This window comes from Balaenoptera borealis, assembly GCF_965194805.1.
Source record: "Balaenoptera borealis genome assembly, chromosome: 12".
Taxonomy (NCBI): Eukaryota; Metazoa; Chordata; class Mammalia; order Artiodactyla; family Balaenopteridae; genus Balaenoptera; species Balaenoptera borealis.
In genome coordinates, this window is record NC_138869.1 from 45,257,979 (window position 1) to 45,272,883 (window position 14,905).

Here is a 14,905-nt window from a genome sequence, read left to right on the forward strand (position 1 = left end):
ATTTTTAAAAAGATATCGGTATCATTTCTAACTCAGTGGTTAGTAACGTTCAGCGCAACATTTATATTGAGGAATTTAAATTTTTACTGGCAACAAGAAGGGGAGGGAAACGCCGGTAAAGGCCTGATGCAGCCCGACAGGGAGTTCGGGGTACATCTCTGTGCGGCGGTGGCGCGGCTGCCGCTCTCTGTGGCCAGCGACCTAGGCCAGGGGACGCTGAGCGCCTGGGAGGCACACCGTTAATGAGTCCACGCAGAGCTGGGAAGAGAAAGGAGTCGCCTGAGTCACGACTCCGAGGCCCCGCCCGGCCCAGGCCCTGAACCTCAGATGACCCCACAGGCGCGCGGCACCGGTTTCCCCCGCCCAGCCCTGTTTCCCGCCAACAGGAGGGCAAGCGCGGAGCCGCCGCGAGGGGGCGCCGCAGAGCGCGGAGGCGACCAGAGGTGCCATGGCGTCTCCGGGCGTCCTCCGCAGCGGCGGCGGATCCCTGGGCCTCCTGGTCTGGCTTCTAGTCCTTCAACCTCGGCTCAGTGAGGCCCGGGCGGGCGGGGAGGGGGCGCAGGGCTGGGCGGCACTGACCTCAGGCTCTCCACCCACCTCGGGGGGCGGCCGCGAGGACGCCAGGGCACGCCCGTGGAAGCTGCCTCCTCGAGGGCTTCCGGGAACTTTGGGGGCCTCGGAATCCCGTATGACTGCGGTAGCCCCCGATTTGGTGGCGTTTACCTTAGGTGACTCTGATTCCTACAAGGCTCTGACACCTACACATACACCAGCACCAGGAGGGACCAAACGACCACAGCTCTTTCCTTCAGGTGATGTTTCCGGGCCAAGCCCTGCGGCAGAGAACCGGCCTGGTCTGAGGGGCGTGGGCCCCTGCCATGGGGGAGAAGGCTCTCAGGGGGGACACGAGTTTTCTCTGGGGGGGTCTGAGTGGACCCAACCCTGTCCTTGAGATCTGAGAGGACATGACCATTCTCTGAGGAGTCTTAGGGGATACAGACCTGCCCTGGGGGTCAGAGGGGACATGGCATTGCTCTGAGGGTTCTGAGACTTCTGAGGATTATCTGGCTCTGGTCATGGTGGCGTCAGCGGCTTTACTTTCAGTCCTCTCCCTTCATTGACCTGCTCTAGTGTGTGGCCATCGTACTTCAAGGGTAGTTGGCGGAAGGCCGGCCCCAGAGAGGAAGTGGCCTTGGCAAGTCAGCCTGCAGATCAATGATAAACACATATGCGGAGGCTCCCTCATTGCCAGTTGGTGGGTGCTGACCGCGGCCCACTGCATATTTGGGTGAGTTTTCGGGGTTCCAGGCTTGGGCTCCTGGTCAGGCTGTGTGACCTGGAGCCAGTCCTGACCTCTTCCTGAGCTTCCTCTTTCTCATCTGAAAAAGGGGGTCACAGTCCCTGACTATAGATCTTCAGGCTACAGTCAGAAGTAGATGATGTTAGGGCCCTTGGTAGCCTGGAAAGTCAAAATGCAAAATCAAGTTCAAAACTACTTTTTTTTAACCCTGTGCTGATTAGCCTTCGAGCCAAGTGGCAAGAAGCGGGGAGAGATGCAAGTTGGGAAACAGTTTGTGGGCAAAAACTTGCAGAGGGAATATTTAAGGGGAATAGATTGTAGCTGGCCAATTTGGCTAGCTCAGTGGTCTCAAACTTTAATGAGCATGGGAACACCCGCAGAGCTTGTTAAAACAATAATTGCCTGTCCCCAACCCCAGAGTTTCTGATTCATTAGGTCAGGAGTGGGACCTGAGAATTTGCATCTCTGACAGGTTCCCAGGTAATGTTGATGCTGCTCATCTGGGGACCAAACGTTGAGAATCACTGGATAGAGTGGCCAGGGGTCCAGGAAGGGATGTGGTCGGGAGGGAGGGAGGTGACTGATAAGTGGCTTTGGAGATAGGACCAGGCTGGGAAGAACCTAGAAGATGTGGAAGGGGAGTGTAGAGCCTCGAAGATCTCTCTGCAGCCATGTGGAATACACAGTGAAGATGGGAGACATACGCTTGATGCATACCTCCAGAATGGCAATCAAGGTCCCAGTCCGAGACATCGTTATCCACAGATATTTTAATCCTGTTGGAACAGTGGAAAATGACATTGCCCTTGCTCTGCTTGCCTTCCCTGTGAATTTCTCCTCGAACATCCAACCTGTGTGCCTCCCTGAAAAGGCTTTCATGGTCCAAGCTGGTACAGAGTGCTGGGTGACTGGCTGGGGAAAACTAGATGAAAGAGGTGAGACTGTGAAGCAAGATGGCAGCAAACTCGGGCCAGGGAAGGGGCTGCCTGGTGCCCTGGTGTTGGCCTACAAGATAAAGGGAGAGACAGGGAGGCAATTTTCTAGCAAGTGGGTAAGGGAGGAGGGTGGAGAAGATGCTGGTGGGAGTAATTTGATGGTTTTACAAATTTTTATTAGTATGTCAGGACCTGGGGGCTTGAGTGACAGGCAAAGTGGGTTCTCTCTAGGGTGGATTTAAACTCAGAAGGTGTTGATCTGTCTGCTAATCTGAGCTGTCCCAAACTGAAAGTACCTGCCTTGGTGGTTAGGGAGCTTCCTGTGAGTGAGAAGAGGCCAGAGAACTCCTCTGGATGAAACTGTGGGGCCTCCTATCCCTGGGGCGAGACTGGATTTGATACCTTTGGGGCATTACGTGTCTGAGAATCTGATCCCGCTCTAAACTAAAGATACTTTCTGATGTACAGGACACCTGTCACTATTACTAATGATACTCAGAGTGACAGACACTTGGTTTTGACTTCTCAGGTTGCCTCTTCCTGTCCTGATCTGTTCTTCTTTACCTGTCTTGGTTTTGATTCTTACCCCTTCCTCTCACCATGTCAACTCTGGGCCTCATTTCCTCTGGTGTCAAATGGGGACAATATCCACTGCCCTAAGAGGGCATCTGTATGTGAACACACTGTATTGAGACCCAGAGTGGGTACCAGGGGCTCCTGTCTTGTCCCACTAGGCAGATCCACCTACTCCTAAATTGCCTCTACAGAACCATCACAAGCATCTACACTACTGCTTCAGGAGGCTGAGCTAAGCATTCTTCGCTATGAGAGATGTAATGAGGTGCTCAAAGAAAAGATGGAAAGTCGATTTGACATGGTCAAGAAGGGGGCTATCTGTGGTACCAGCCCCACAGGAAAGGATGCCTGCCAGGTCAGTTCATGGGCCCTTTGTTGCCTCTGCATTTTAGTTGTCCTCCCAGATGTTCCTCATCCACAGGCAGTAGGACCTACGTTATCTGGCAACACCTCCATTCACCTATCTTCAAGTTAAGAGGATTAAAGGGGACAAGCCACCAAGGCTCTGCCAGGCTGGCCTGACCTGATCCTTCAGTAGAGAGGATCTGATGCTGCCTAGAGGGAAACAGGGGAGGAGGGGAGATTCAGGCATGAAATACCAATAATACAAGTCAAGTGACAGGAAATGTATACAAGTAAGGACTTTATTCATTATTCATATCTCAGAGTACGTACATTTTCTTTGAGAATATTCAGTTTTTTGTATACAATTTATTGATGACATATACAAATTTTGTTTGTAAAATTTTTTTAACTCTCACATCTCAGATTCATGGAAACCTAGGGCTGGTGGAGCCTGGGGAGCCCCATGCATGCCAGTTTCCCAGCGTCTTGCAGTGCAGTGAGCCTGTTATGATGTTGATCCTCTTCCATCACTGTGTTTGTTTCTTTCTCTTTCTCTAGGGAGATTCTGGGGGTCCCCTGGTCTGTCAACTTAATGACTCATGGGTCCAGGTGGGGATAGTGAGCTGGGGCATTGGCTGTGGTCGCAGAGGGTATCCAGGAGTTTTTACAGAAGTGAGTTTCTACAAGGATTGGGTCGTTGCTAAAATGAGTCAGGCTTGTCATATAGACTCAGCAGGCTACTTCAGCCTAACGCTGTGTCTGGTGCTGCCTCTGGGCATCCTGCCGACCCCGTGATCACCCTGGCCCCCACCCCCTCCTGTTTCTGAGTCTCACACTAGCCCTGCCTCTGACCTCCCACTTCTACTCAATGCCCTTTCCTCAATTTCGTTTGGGATCCACTGACCCTGTGGAGATCCACATGACAGAGAGTGGCAGCAAGAAAGGAACCCTGGACGTTTCCCAGCCTGGTGCTCCAGGAACCTGCCTCATCCACACCTACACCTTGGCTGTGCTCTGCCTGCCGGGAAGAAGTGGGTGAAACCATCCCAGCTGGATGGCCAGCGACCTGCCAGGTGACGCTTCATGATGCTTCATCCACATCTTGGAGAACATCTAGCAAAGAAGGGACATCATCACCGGTGAAACAGCGTTAGACCTGACACTTTATCAAACCAGTCCGCTTGGTGATTGTTGGGAGAGAGTGAGGAGGCATCACCATGTCCACATCTGACTCAGTTGTCTGGGTTGGGAGAAGGTCCCCGGCTCCCCAGTGCAGATCCATCTGTGAATGTCCAGCGTCTGCCACACAAGCCCTCCTGGGGCAACTCAGTCTAGGAACCCCTTTCCCAGTGCTCCAGCGGCCACATCCAGGCTCACCCCATGTTGTGTTGAGGCATTAAGGAGTGTGGAGATTTCAGATGTCAACTGAATAAATGCTTGGAGAGTCTCTTGTGTGTTCTGAAGCTCTGCTCTCCTGGCGGTTGTGGGGCTGCACATAACATACTCTAGAGAACTAGTTTCCCACTTAGCTGAGGGAGCTTGCATGGATTCCATTACTCCAGAAAGTGTGAGATGAGGAGCCTGACTACCTGGATAGAAGTCTGATGGATGTCTCAGGCAGTGGGTCCAGCGGCCTGTGCTCCTGTTGTAGGTGTCAGCATCGCTATAACTGGGGGCATTGCAGTTGAGTCTGGCAGCCTCTGTAGACAAGAACAGGGGAGCAAGAGGGCGGAGACTGGGGCATGGCCCACTCACACAGCCTCGTACCTCTCGTGCTGCCCCATAAGAGGAGTGCCTGGAGGAGACCCCATGGGCTTGGTGTGAAGACACTTTGAGCTCAAAGAGCTGAGGTCCCACAGGGGAGGGTAGGAGGAAGGGCCTGGCTGTGTGTGTGTGTGTGTGTGTGTGTGTGTGTGTGTGTGTGTGTGTGTGTTTGTGTGTGTTTAGCTTCTTTGTCCCTATCAGTAGACCTAGTGTCCCATAGTCACCTGGACTGGCTGCTGATCTTCCCCCAGCCTCTGCCTCCTGCCCACCCATCCTTCCCTGGTCAGTGTTCAGGCTTCCAGATATCAGTGGACCTCAGAGAGCCACGTGTGATAGTCCCACCTGCTGCCTGAGGGAGGCTGGGGCGGGACACTCTGCTTTTCACACCCCAGCTGGTTATAGTTAATCCTAGTAAAGTCTAGTACCGTCCTTTTACAGAAATGCACAGTTGGGCAGACTTGTAGGCTGGAGTTTGGCTACATACCACTCTCACGTGCAGCTTTCTTTCAGAACAAGCTACCTTGTTCTTTTCTGTGATGTTCTCTTGCTGAGAATGTCAGTATGGCTTCTCATTTCCCTTTCTCTTCCTCTTCACTGATCAAGACTCAGTATCAGCATTGAGTCCTCCCCAGAGCATCTCCTGTGGCCTACCCTGGCCTGTGTAATGTGCTTTCTTCTGGGCCCCCCTGACTCTGTTGGTCCTGGGCCGGTTCCTGTCTCTTGTTTCCACTGGGTGACATTTTGTACTCAAGGTTAAGAGACTCTGTGTCATCATTCTCTACCTTCCCCCCTCCAGCTCCAGGTTTGGGATAGAGCAAGATTTCAGGAAATATTTGGTGAATGAGTGAATGAATGGAAAAGTGAATACTCACATCTCCTCTGTCACCTTACTCCTTTCTCTCAGGGCCCTCTCAGCTCATTGCTCTGTCCCCCTTTTACTTTCCAGGTTGATTTGTCAAGGAGGGAAAATCCCACCTGGGAAGCAAGTGTTACAGCCCCTGCTGTAGGAGAAGTCCCAAGCTTTGGGAAGTTTATGGTCCTAGCCTGGGTGCACTTTGGTGTGCTGATATTTGAATGTGCTTTTTGTGGTGGGGGAAAGGATTTGAGTTCAAGCAGCTTAGATATTGAGAATTAGCCTCTGGCTCCCAGAAAAGTCAGGCATGGCCTCTCAGAAACCAGAACAGCAACCTCCAACTGAATGGTAGCCATTTTTATCCTTTCCGGCAAATATTTATGGAGTACTTTTTGTGAATGAGGCACTGGGCTGTGGCCATAAAGATGTGGAGCTCAGGTGGGAGGGAAGAAGTGGTCATTAGGATGACCCTTTGGTGAGGGGCTTGGTGGCTGGGTAGAACCACCCTCTGAAAGAGCTAGGTAACACAGGGAGAGGAGGAGATTGAGAGGCAGGCAGTGCGTTCTAGTAAAAATATTGGACTTCAAAGGACAAGGACACAAAACCCAACAAAAAACGCTGGGGGTTTCAAGTCATAAGGAGTAGTGAGGCATACCGATGTGAGTTTCTAATGCCCAAATTGTGGTTTGAAATATGATTTTCCACCCAAAGAAACCAGGGCTTCTTGGAGAAATGGCTTGAGAAATGTCCAGGTGTGGGCCAGGAAATGTATAAATTCAGCCTGAAATTTCCTGTCACACCAGATGGTGAGGAAGTTCTCCAGATAACTAGGTTCATGTCAAAAGGACTCAGGAGCTGATTGGTACAGGTACCCTGTAGTGAAGTGTGGCATTTCTGCTAAATCCCACTTGCAGAAGAGTCACACCTATTCCCCAGCATCTGTGAATACCGACTCACAGCTGCCTCGCTCGCAAAAACTCAGCTGCAGAAACAGATTCACTCAAGATGACACCCCTTCACAGGGAGTAGCCCACAGTAAATGACTGGCAAGCAGGGATAGGAAGGCCCAGCCTCTTTGCCTCCTTTTGGGGCAACTTGGAAGGGCTTCTTTAGGATCAGCTGAGACCGCAGTTGCAACTGCATGGCAGCTCAGCTTCTCCCATTGCCAAGTTCTGCCTCACATGCTCCCTGCCAGGTGTGAATCCTCCCAAGAGCACTCCTCAACCCTTGCATACAGGTCTCTCTCAGAGTCTGTTTCCAGGGAACCAATCTATGACACTTGGCCTGGCCAAGGTAAGACAATCTGACTTTCAGTAAGTGTTTGTTACCTATTGCTGTGTGACAAACCACCCTAAGACCTGGTGGCCAAAATCACCAGGGTTTCTTGTGGTTGATATGTTCTATGAAGTAGCTCTGAGCACTGATTAGCTGACACCGAACAGTTGCTTCTCAGGGAAATGCAGGATTAGACTCCTGGGAACCTCTGATCACAACATTTTCATCAAGTGATCAATATGGAACCTTATTTTATGTTTCTTTTTGGTTAAAAACACCTTATTTGATGTACTCTGTTGATTCAGTATCATTGAACTCATGGCCAACAGCAGTGTAATTCATGCCTGTATGAAGCAGACCTAACCCATCTGTTTTCTCTGCAATGCACATCCCAGGCTGGAGTCCTCAGGAGCGCTAGACAGCACGCCAGCAATATGCGTGGGGACTTTTTTTTTTTTTTTTTTAAATATATATATATATTTTTAATGCTATTCTTGTCTGCTTACATTCTTTTTATGTATGTATGTATGTATGTATGTATGTATGGCTTTGTTGGGTCTTCGTTTCTGTGCGAGGACTTTCTCTAGTTGTGGCAAGCGGGGGCCACTCTTCATCGCGGTGCGCGGGCCTCTCACTATCTCGGCCTCTCGTTGCCGAGCACAGGCTCCAGACGCGCAGGCTCAGTAATTGTGGCTCACGGGCCGAGTTGCTCCGCGGCATGTGGGATCTTCCCAGACCAGGGCTCGAACCCGCGTCCCCTGCATTGGCAGGCAGATTCTCAACCACTGCGCCACCAGGGAAGCCCGCGTGGGGACTTTTTAAGCAGTGAAATCACCAACAAAAAGCACAGAAGTGCAAAAATATGGCACTGAATAGACTGGGAATAGGACATCTGTTTACAATATGAGAGCTGAAACGATAAGGCACAGCAACATCTTCTCTGACCTCAGCTGAGAACATTGCTTGCCTTGTTCCTACTGAGAAATGTCCTGTCGTTTTTATCTTTCTCCTCTTACATTTTCGTTGGTTTTGAGCAATTTGATTACCTTATACTTTGGTCTCATTTTCTTCATGTTTCTTTGTTTGGTGTTCATTGAGCTTATTGGGTTTCTGGAGTTACAGTTTTTATCAAATTTGGAAAATATTTGCCATTATTTCTCTAAATATTTTTGTCCCTTCTGCCATGCAACACTTTGGAAGTCCAGTGACACATACATTAGGCTCCAGCTCACAATGCTCTGTTTCTTTACGCTCTCTTACCTGTATTTCATTTTGGATTTTTTAAAAAAAAATTGTCATGTCTTTGAGTTTCCTAATCACTTCTTCTAAATGTTTATTATAGTGTTAATCCCATCATCAGTGTATGTTTCTCATCTCACACATGGTAGTTTTCATATCTAGAGTTTGATTGGGGTCCTTTTACATCTTCAGTATGTCTACTTAATGTTTGAGTGTGTATGTATGACTACAGTTCTAATGGCTGTTTTACTATTCTTGCCTGTGCATTTAACATTTGTGTCAGTTCTGGGTTAATTGTGATTGATTGATTATTCCCTTTTTGGGTTGTATTTTCATGCTTCTTGAATGGTGGTTATTAGTGATTAGATACCATACATTGTGACCTTTACCTGATGTTTGATATTTTCCTAGAAATATTCTTGGGCTTCATTTTGGGATGCAGTTAAATTACTTGGAAACTGATATTCTCAAGTCTTGTTTTTATATTTCTTGACAGGACTGGAGTGATGCTCAGTCTAGGGACTACTATTCCCTGTCACTGAGGCAAGACCTTTCCTAATACACTACAGAGTGTTCTGTGAATCTTGAGTTTTTCCAGTCTGGCTGATGGGAACAGGCACTATTCCTGGTCCCCTGTGGCCACCAGGCTATGTTACTCTAATCCTTTCAAGAGGTTGTTTCTCTGACTTCAGGTATCTGATTCTTCTTTTTTTTTTAACATCTTTATTGGAGTATAATTGCTTTACAATGTTGTGTTAGTTTCTGCTGTATAACAAAGTGAATCAGCTATATGTATGCATATATCCCCATATCCCCTCCCTCTTGCGTCTCCCTCCCACCCTCCCTATCCCACTGCTCTAGGTGGTCACAAAGCACTGAGCCGATCTCCCTGTGTGATGCAGCTGCTTCCCACTAGCTATGTATTTTACATTCGGTAGTGTATATATGTCAGTGCTACTATCTCACTTCGTCCCAGCTTACCCTTCTCCCTCCCTGTGTCCTCAAGTCCATTCTCTACGTCTGCATCTTTATTCCTGTCCTTGATTTGCATTTCTCTAATGATTAGTGATGTTGAGCAGCCTTTCATGTGTTTGTTGCCATCTGTGTGTCTTCTTTGGAAAAATGTCTATTTAGGTCTTCTGCCCATTTTTGGATTGGGTTGTTTGCTTTTTTGATATTGAGCTGCATGAGCTGCTTGTATATTTTGGAGATTAATCCTTTGTCAGTTGCTTCATTTGCAAATATTTTCTCCCATTCTGAGGGTTGTCTTTTCGTCTTGTTTATGGTTTCCTTTGCTGTGCAAAAGCTTTTAAGTTTCATTAGGTCCCATTTGTTAATTTTTGTTTTTATTTCCATTTCTCTAGGAGGTGGGTCAAAAAGGATCTTGCTGTGATTTATGTGATAGAGTGTTCTGCCTATGTTTTCCTCTAAGAGTTTTATAGTGTCTGGCCTTACATTTAGGGCTTTAATCCATTTTGAGTTTATTTTTGTGTATGATGTTAAGAAGTGTTCTAATTTCATTCTTTTACATGTAGCTGTCCAGTTTTCCCAGCACCACTTATTGAAGAGGCTGTCCTTTCTCCATTGTATATTCTTGCCTCCTTTATCAAAGATAAGGTGACCATATGTGCATGGGTTTATCTCTGGGCTTTCTATCCTGTTCCATTGATCTATATTTCTGTTTTTGTGTCAGTACCATACTGTCTCTTTTTCTTTTTTTATACATTCTCTTTTTAAAAAAAATTTATTTATTTAACTTATTTATTTTTGGCTGCATTGGGTCTTCATTGCTGTGCATGGGCTTTCTCTAGTTGCGGCGAGTGGGGGCTACTCTTTGTTGCTGTGCATGGGCTTCTCGTTGCGGTGGCTTCTCTTGTTGTGGAGCACGGGCTCTAGGCGCGCGGTCTTCAGTAGTTGTGGCATGTGGGCTCAGTAGTTGTGGCTCGCGGGCTTAGCTGCTCCGCGGCATGTGGAATCTTCCCAGACCAGGGCTCGAACCCGTGTCCCCTGCATTGGCAGGCGGATTCTTAACCACTGCGCCACCAGGGAAGTCCCCATACTGTCTTGATTACTGTAGCTTTGTAGTATAGTCTGCAGTCAGGGAGCCTGATTCCTCCAGCTCCATTTTTCTTTCTCAAGATTTCTTTGGCTATTCAGGGTCTTTTGTGTTTCCATACAAATTGTAAAATTTTTTGTTCTAGTTCTGTGAAAAATGCCATTGGTAGTTTGATAGTGATTGCATTGAATCTGTAGATTGCTTTGGGTAGTATAGTCATTTTCACAATGTTGATTCTTCCAATCCAAGAACTTGGTATAGCTCTCCATCTGTTTGTATCATCTTTAATTTATTTCATCAGTGTTTTATAGTTTTCTGCATACAGGTCTTTTGTCTCCTTAGGTAGGTTTATTCCTAGGTATTTTATTCTTTTTCTTGCAATGGTAAATGGGAGTGTTTCCTTAATTTCTCTTTCAGATTTTTCATCATTAGTGTATAGGAATGCAAGAGATTTCTGTGCATTAATTTTGTATCCTGCTAGTTTACCAAATTCATTGATTAGCTGTAGTAGTTTTCTGGCAGCATCTCTAGGATTCTCTATGTATAGTATCATGTCATCTGCAAACAGTGACAGCTTTACTTCTTTTCTGATTTGGATTCCTTTTATTTCTTTTTCTTCTCTGATTGCTGTGGCTAAAACTTCCAAAACTATGTTGAGTAATAGTGGTGGGAGTGGACAACCTTGTCTTGCTCCTGGTCTTATAGGAAATGGTTTCAGTTTTTCACCATTGAGAATGATGTTGGCTGTGGGTTTGTCATATATGGCCTTTATTATGTTGAGGTAAGTTCCCTCTATGCCTACTTTCTGGAGGGTTTTTTATCATAAATGGGTGTTGAAGTTTTTCAAAAGCTTTTTCTGCATCTATTGAGATGATCATATGGTTTTTCTCCTTGAATTTGTTAATATGGTTTATCACATTGATTGATTTGTGTATATTGAAGAATCCTTGCATTCCTGGGATAAAGCCCACTTGATCATGGTGTATGGTCCTTTTAATATGCTGTTGGATTCTGTTTGGTAGTGTTTTGTTGAGGTTTTTTACATCTATGTTCATCAGTAATATTGGCCTGTAGTTTTCTTTCTTTGTGACATCTTTGGCTGCGGTATCAGGGTGATGGTGGCCTCATAGAATGAGTTCAGGAGTGTTCCTCCCTCTGCTCTATTTTGGAAGAGTTTGAGAAGGTTAGGTGTTAGCTCTTCTCTAAATGTTTGATAGTATTCATTCAGGTAGCTTCTTCACGTACATGTACTGATCAGTGCTCAGTCCAGCACTCAAGGGGGCACCTCCACTGATCTCTGGAGTTCTCTCTCTGTGTAACTCCCCACTCCTGTATTGTCTGCAAAGCTGCCTTTGTGTGCACAGCCTCTCAGCTTCACCTGCTCGCCTCAGGGAGCCTGCTGGGTTCTGCCCTCTCTCTCTGCACTGCAGCCTCGAAACCCTCTCAGGCAGTAAACAGAGGCAAAAGTAGGGCTCACTCAGTCAATCAGCAGTTTGTCCTTTGTGGCCTGGTGTCCAGTGTCTTCAAAAGTGTTGTTTCATACTTTTGTCAGTTTTGGTTGTTTCAGGTAGGAAGGGCAATGCCTATTAGTCTATCTTGGTCATAGGAGAAGTCAGCATATGCAGTTAATAGGATTCTTTAAGAATTAAAAAAAAAAGCCTGAGGGACTTCCCTGGTGGTCCAGTGGTTAAGACTTTGCCTTCCAATGCAGGCGGTGTGGATTCCATCCCTGGTCGTGGGGCTAATATCCCCCATGCCTCGTGGCCAAAAAGCCAAAACATAAAACAGGAGCAGTATTGTAACAAATTCAATAAAGACTTTAAAAATGGTCCACATCAAAAAATCTTAAAAAAAAAATTTAAAAATTCTGTCATATCTTTAAGTTGCTTCCCTTTTTTCATTCTGTAATTTGGTTTTTCTCTTGTAGCATTTTATTCAGTCTTCCTAAAATGTCTCTTATGAAACTTTTCAAAGACCACAATTCAGATTATGTCAATCCTCTCTCTGATCTTTCTCTACTTTATTGATTCCTGCTCATGTTTCCCATTATTTCCTCCTTTCTCCCAAGCTCTTTCATTGAGTTTACTCCATTATCTTTTCCACATTTTGAGTTGAACTCATTTGTTATCAGTTTTCTTTATTTTCTGATATAGTCAAAGGTATAAATTACTTTCTGGGACTACTATGGCTGTCTCACATACAATTTCATAGGTAGTGCTTTCATTGGCATTGATCTCTAAAAAGTCATATTTCCCTCATGATTTCCTTTTTTTTAAAGATTTTTTTGATGTGGACCATTTTTAAAGTCTTTATTGAATTTGTTACAATATTGCTTATGTTTTATGTTTTGGTTTCTTGGCTGCAAAGCATGTGGGATCTTAGCTCTCTGACCAGGGATCAAAGCCGCACCCCATGCATTGGATGGTGAAGTCTTAACCACTGCACCACCAGGGAAGTCACGTGATTTCCTTTTTAAAGGAGGACCATTGTTTAGGGTTTTGGCTTTGTTTCAGAAAAATGGGATTTTTAAAAAGTTGTTCTTTTTTTTAAATAAATTTATTTATTTATTTATGGCCGCGTTGGGTCTTCTTTGCGTTGCATGGGCTTCTCATTGCGGCGGCTTCTCTTCTTGCAGAGCATGGGCTCTAGGCAGACAGGCTTCAGTAGCTGTGGCTCAGTAGTTGCTTGTGGGCTCAGAAGTTGTGGCTCATGGGCTCTAGAGTGCAGGCTCAGCAGTTGTGGTGCACGGGTTTAGTTGCTCTGCGGCATGTGGGATCTTCCTGGACCAGGGCTCGAACCCATGTCCCCTGCATTGGCAGGCGGAGTCTTAACCACTGCGCCACCAGGTTAGTTCCAAAAGTTGATTTTAATGTTATTGATGTGCGGCTCATGAACAGAATGTGTATCACATTGATTACTTGAGATACTGGTTTTCCTTAGGGCCTTGATTCTGAAAGTTCCCTGTGTGTTCAATGAGTGTTTTCTGTTGGTAGTTGTAAAATTCATCATAGTGCTGTTAGGTGTAGATGATAAGGTGTGAGAGTCAAATAGACTATATTTTTGCTTAATTTTGCCTACGTAAGTTGTCAGCTTCCTAAGAAGAGCATATCAGAAGCTCCAGTTTCCCATAAATTGGTCCTCTTTGCTTTACCTTTAAAGGCTTGTCATTGCATTTTCTCCTTCATGTCTTCTTCTTACTGTATCTAACTCCTTCTGTCCCTTATACAATCTTTGCTTTAAATGCTATGATTTAATAACCAAATTGCAATCCTAGCTTTATTTTTGCACCAGTGTGACCTGGCATTTCACTTTATATTCCTTTATTTCCCACGTATCTGTATCTCTCTGTTGTAAATTTGTCTCTTCAGAGAGTCTATTTCTGGACTTTGCCTTTTCCTCCAACATGAAAGTCCTTATGTTGTTTGGTATATTCAACTCATTCGGGCTTATTGCAGATGCTACTGCCGTTTTGTCCTGTATTTTCTATTTACCATACTTTCCTTTGTTTTTCTTTTATCTTTCATTGGGCGGATTGCATTTCTTTTTCTTTTTCTTTTATTTATATATATATTTTTTAAGGGCTCCAGTGATTAGATCACGCTGAGGTATATAATCCAGACTATCTCTACTACAAAGTGGAGAAATTACTTACATGTTCAAGGGCCTTAAGAACATGACCTAGAATAGGTTTGGTTGAATATGCATGAGATGAAGATCTTGGAGGAGCAGCTTTGGGATTCGTCCCTGGCCCAGTGTTCCTGCCAACAGGAGGGCAGGCGCGGAGCTGCCGCGAGGGGGCGCCGCAGAGCACAGAAGCGACCAGAGGTGCCATGGCGTCCCCGGGTGTCCCCCGCAGCGGCGGCCGATCCCTGGGCCTCCTGGTCTGGCTCCTGGTCCTTCAGCCTCTGCTCAGTGAGGCCCAGGCAAGCAGGAAAGAGAGAAGGCTGGGCTGGGCTGCTTGTCTGGGGGTGGTTGTGGGTAATGGGGTTTGGCAGGTGGGTCTTGGGGGATGGAAGGTGGGGTTTGAGGGTGAGTAGGGTGCGATGGGAAAAGGCCAGTGATGTGGGGGGTGCACTCCAGTCAGCTCCTCTTTTCATTGTTCTTTCATCTTATCCAGGTGAGGGTGATGGACCCAAGGAGGATTCTGCACTGAGCCCGGCAATCCAGGAGGCCCCCTCAGCTTCAGGACACCTAAAATCCCTGAAGATTCCAGTACCCACTGTGTCACCTGTGCCGCCCACACCCCCAGTGGGAGACACTTTGAAATCATTACAGGACCCTGTATTTGGATGCTTGCCTCCTCAAGGTACTGCTTCTGTACGGGACTGTACAGGCCCGCCTGGGATCCAGTGGGGAACACGGCCTGGCTGGGGGGTTGAAGGGTCAGACTATCCTGGTGGAATTGAGAGTAAACCTGGCTCTGCCCTGGGGCAGGGTGGAGGTGGTGTACATGGGGCTAGTGGAGGTGGTGGAGGACGTGGAGGTGGAGGTGGTGGAGGGTGTGGAGGAGGAGGAGGTGGAGGTGTAGGAGTTGTAGGTACTGGTAGAGGAGGTGGTTGTGG

At 46.8% G+C, this 14,905-nt stretch overlaps 2 protein-coding genes across 8 annotated transcripts in view; both read left to right on the top strand.

The window, feature by feature from the left end:
• Positions 1–14,905, top strand: part of LOC309608089 (serine protease 45-like) — a 105,372-nt gene that overhangs the window by 44,321 nt on the left and 46,146 nt on the right. For all 7 annotated transcript variants that reach the window (XM_082347413.1, XM_082347414.1, XM_082347419.1 and 4 more), the window contains exon 4: positions 14,461–14,649. The gene's annotated coding sequence lies outside the window, so the exon portion shown is untranslated. The remainder of the gene's footprint in view (positions 1–14,460; positions 14,650–14,905) is intronic.
• On the top strand, positions 127–7,493 carry LOC309607389 (putative inactive serine protease 43; the record flags this gene model as incomplete). The annotated part of the gene is made up of 6 exons (XM_082345824.1): positions 127–238; positions 387–686; positions 1,132–1,288; positions 1,773–1,780; positions 3,003–3,166; positions 3,715–7,493. The coding sequence occupies 6 exons, from the start codon at positions 127–129 to the stop codon at positions 3,949–3,951; spliced, it is 978 nt and encodes a 325-aa protein (XP_082201950.1). The 3' UTR covers positions 3,952–7,493.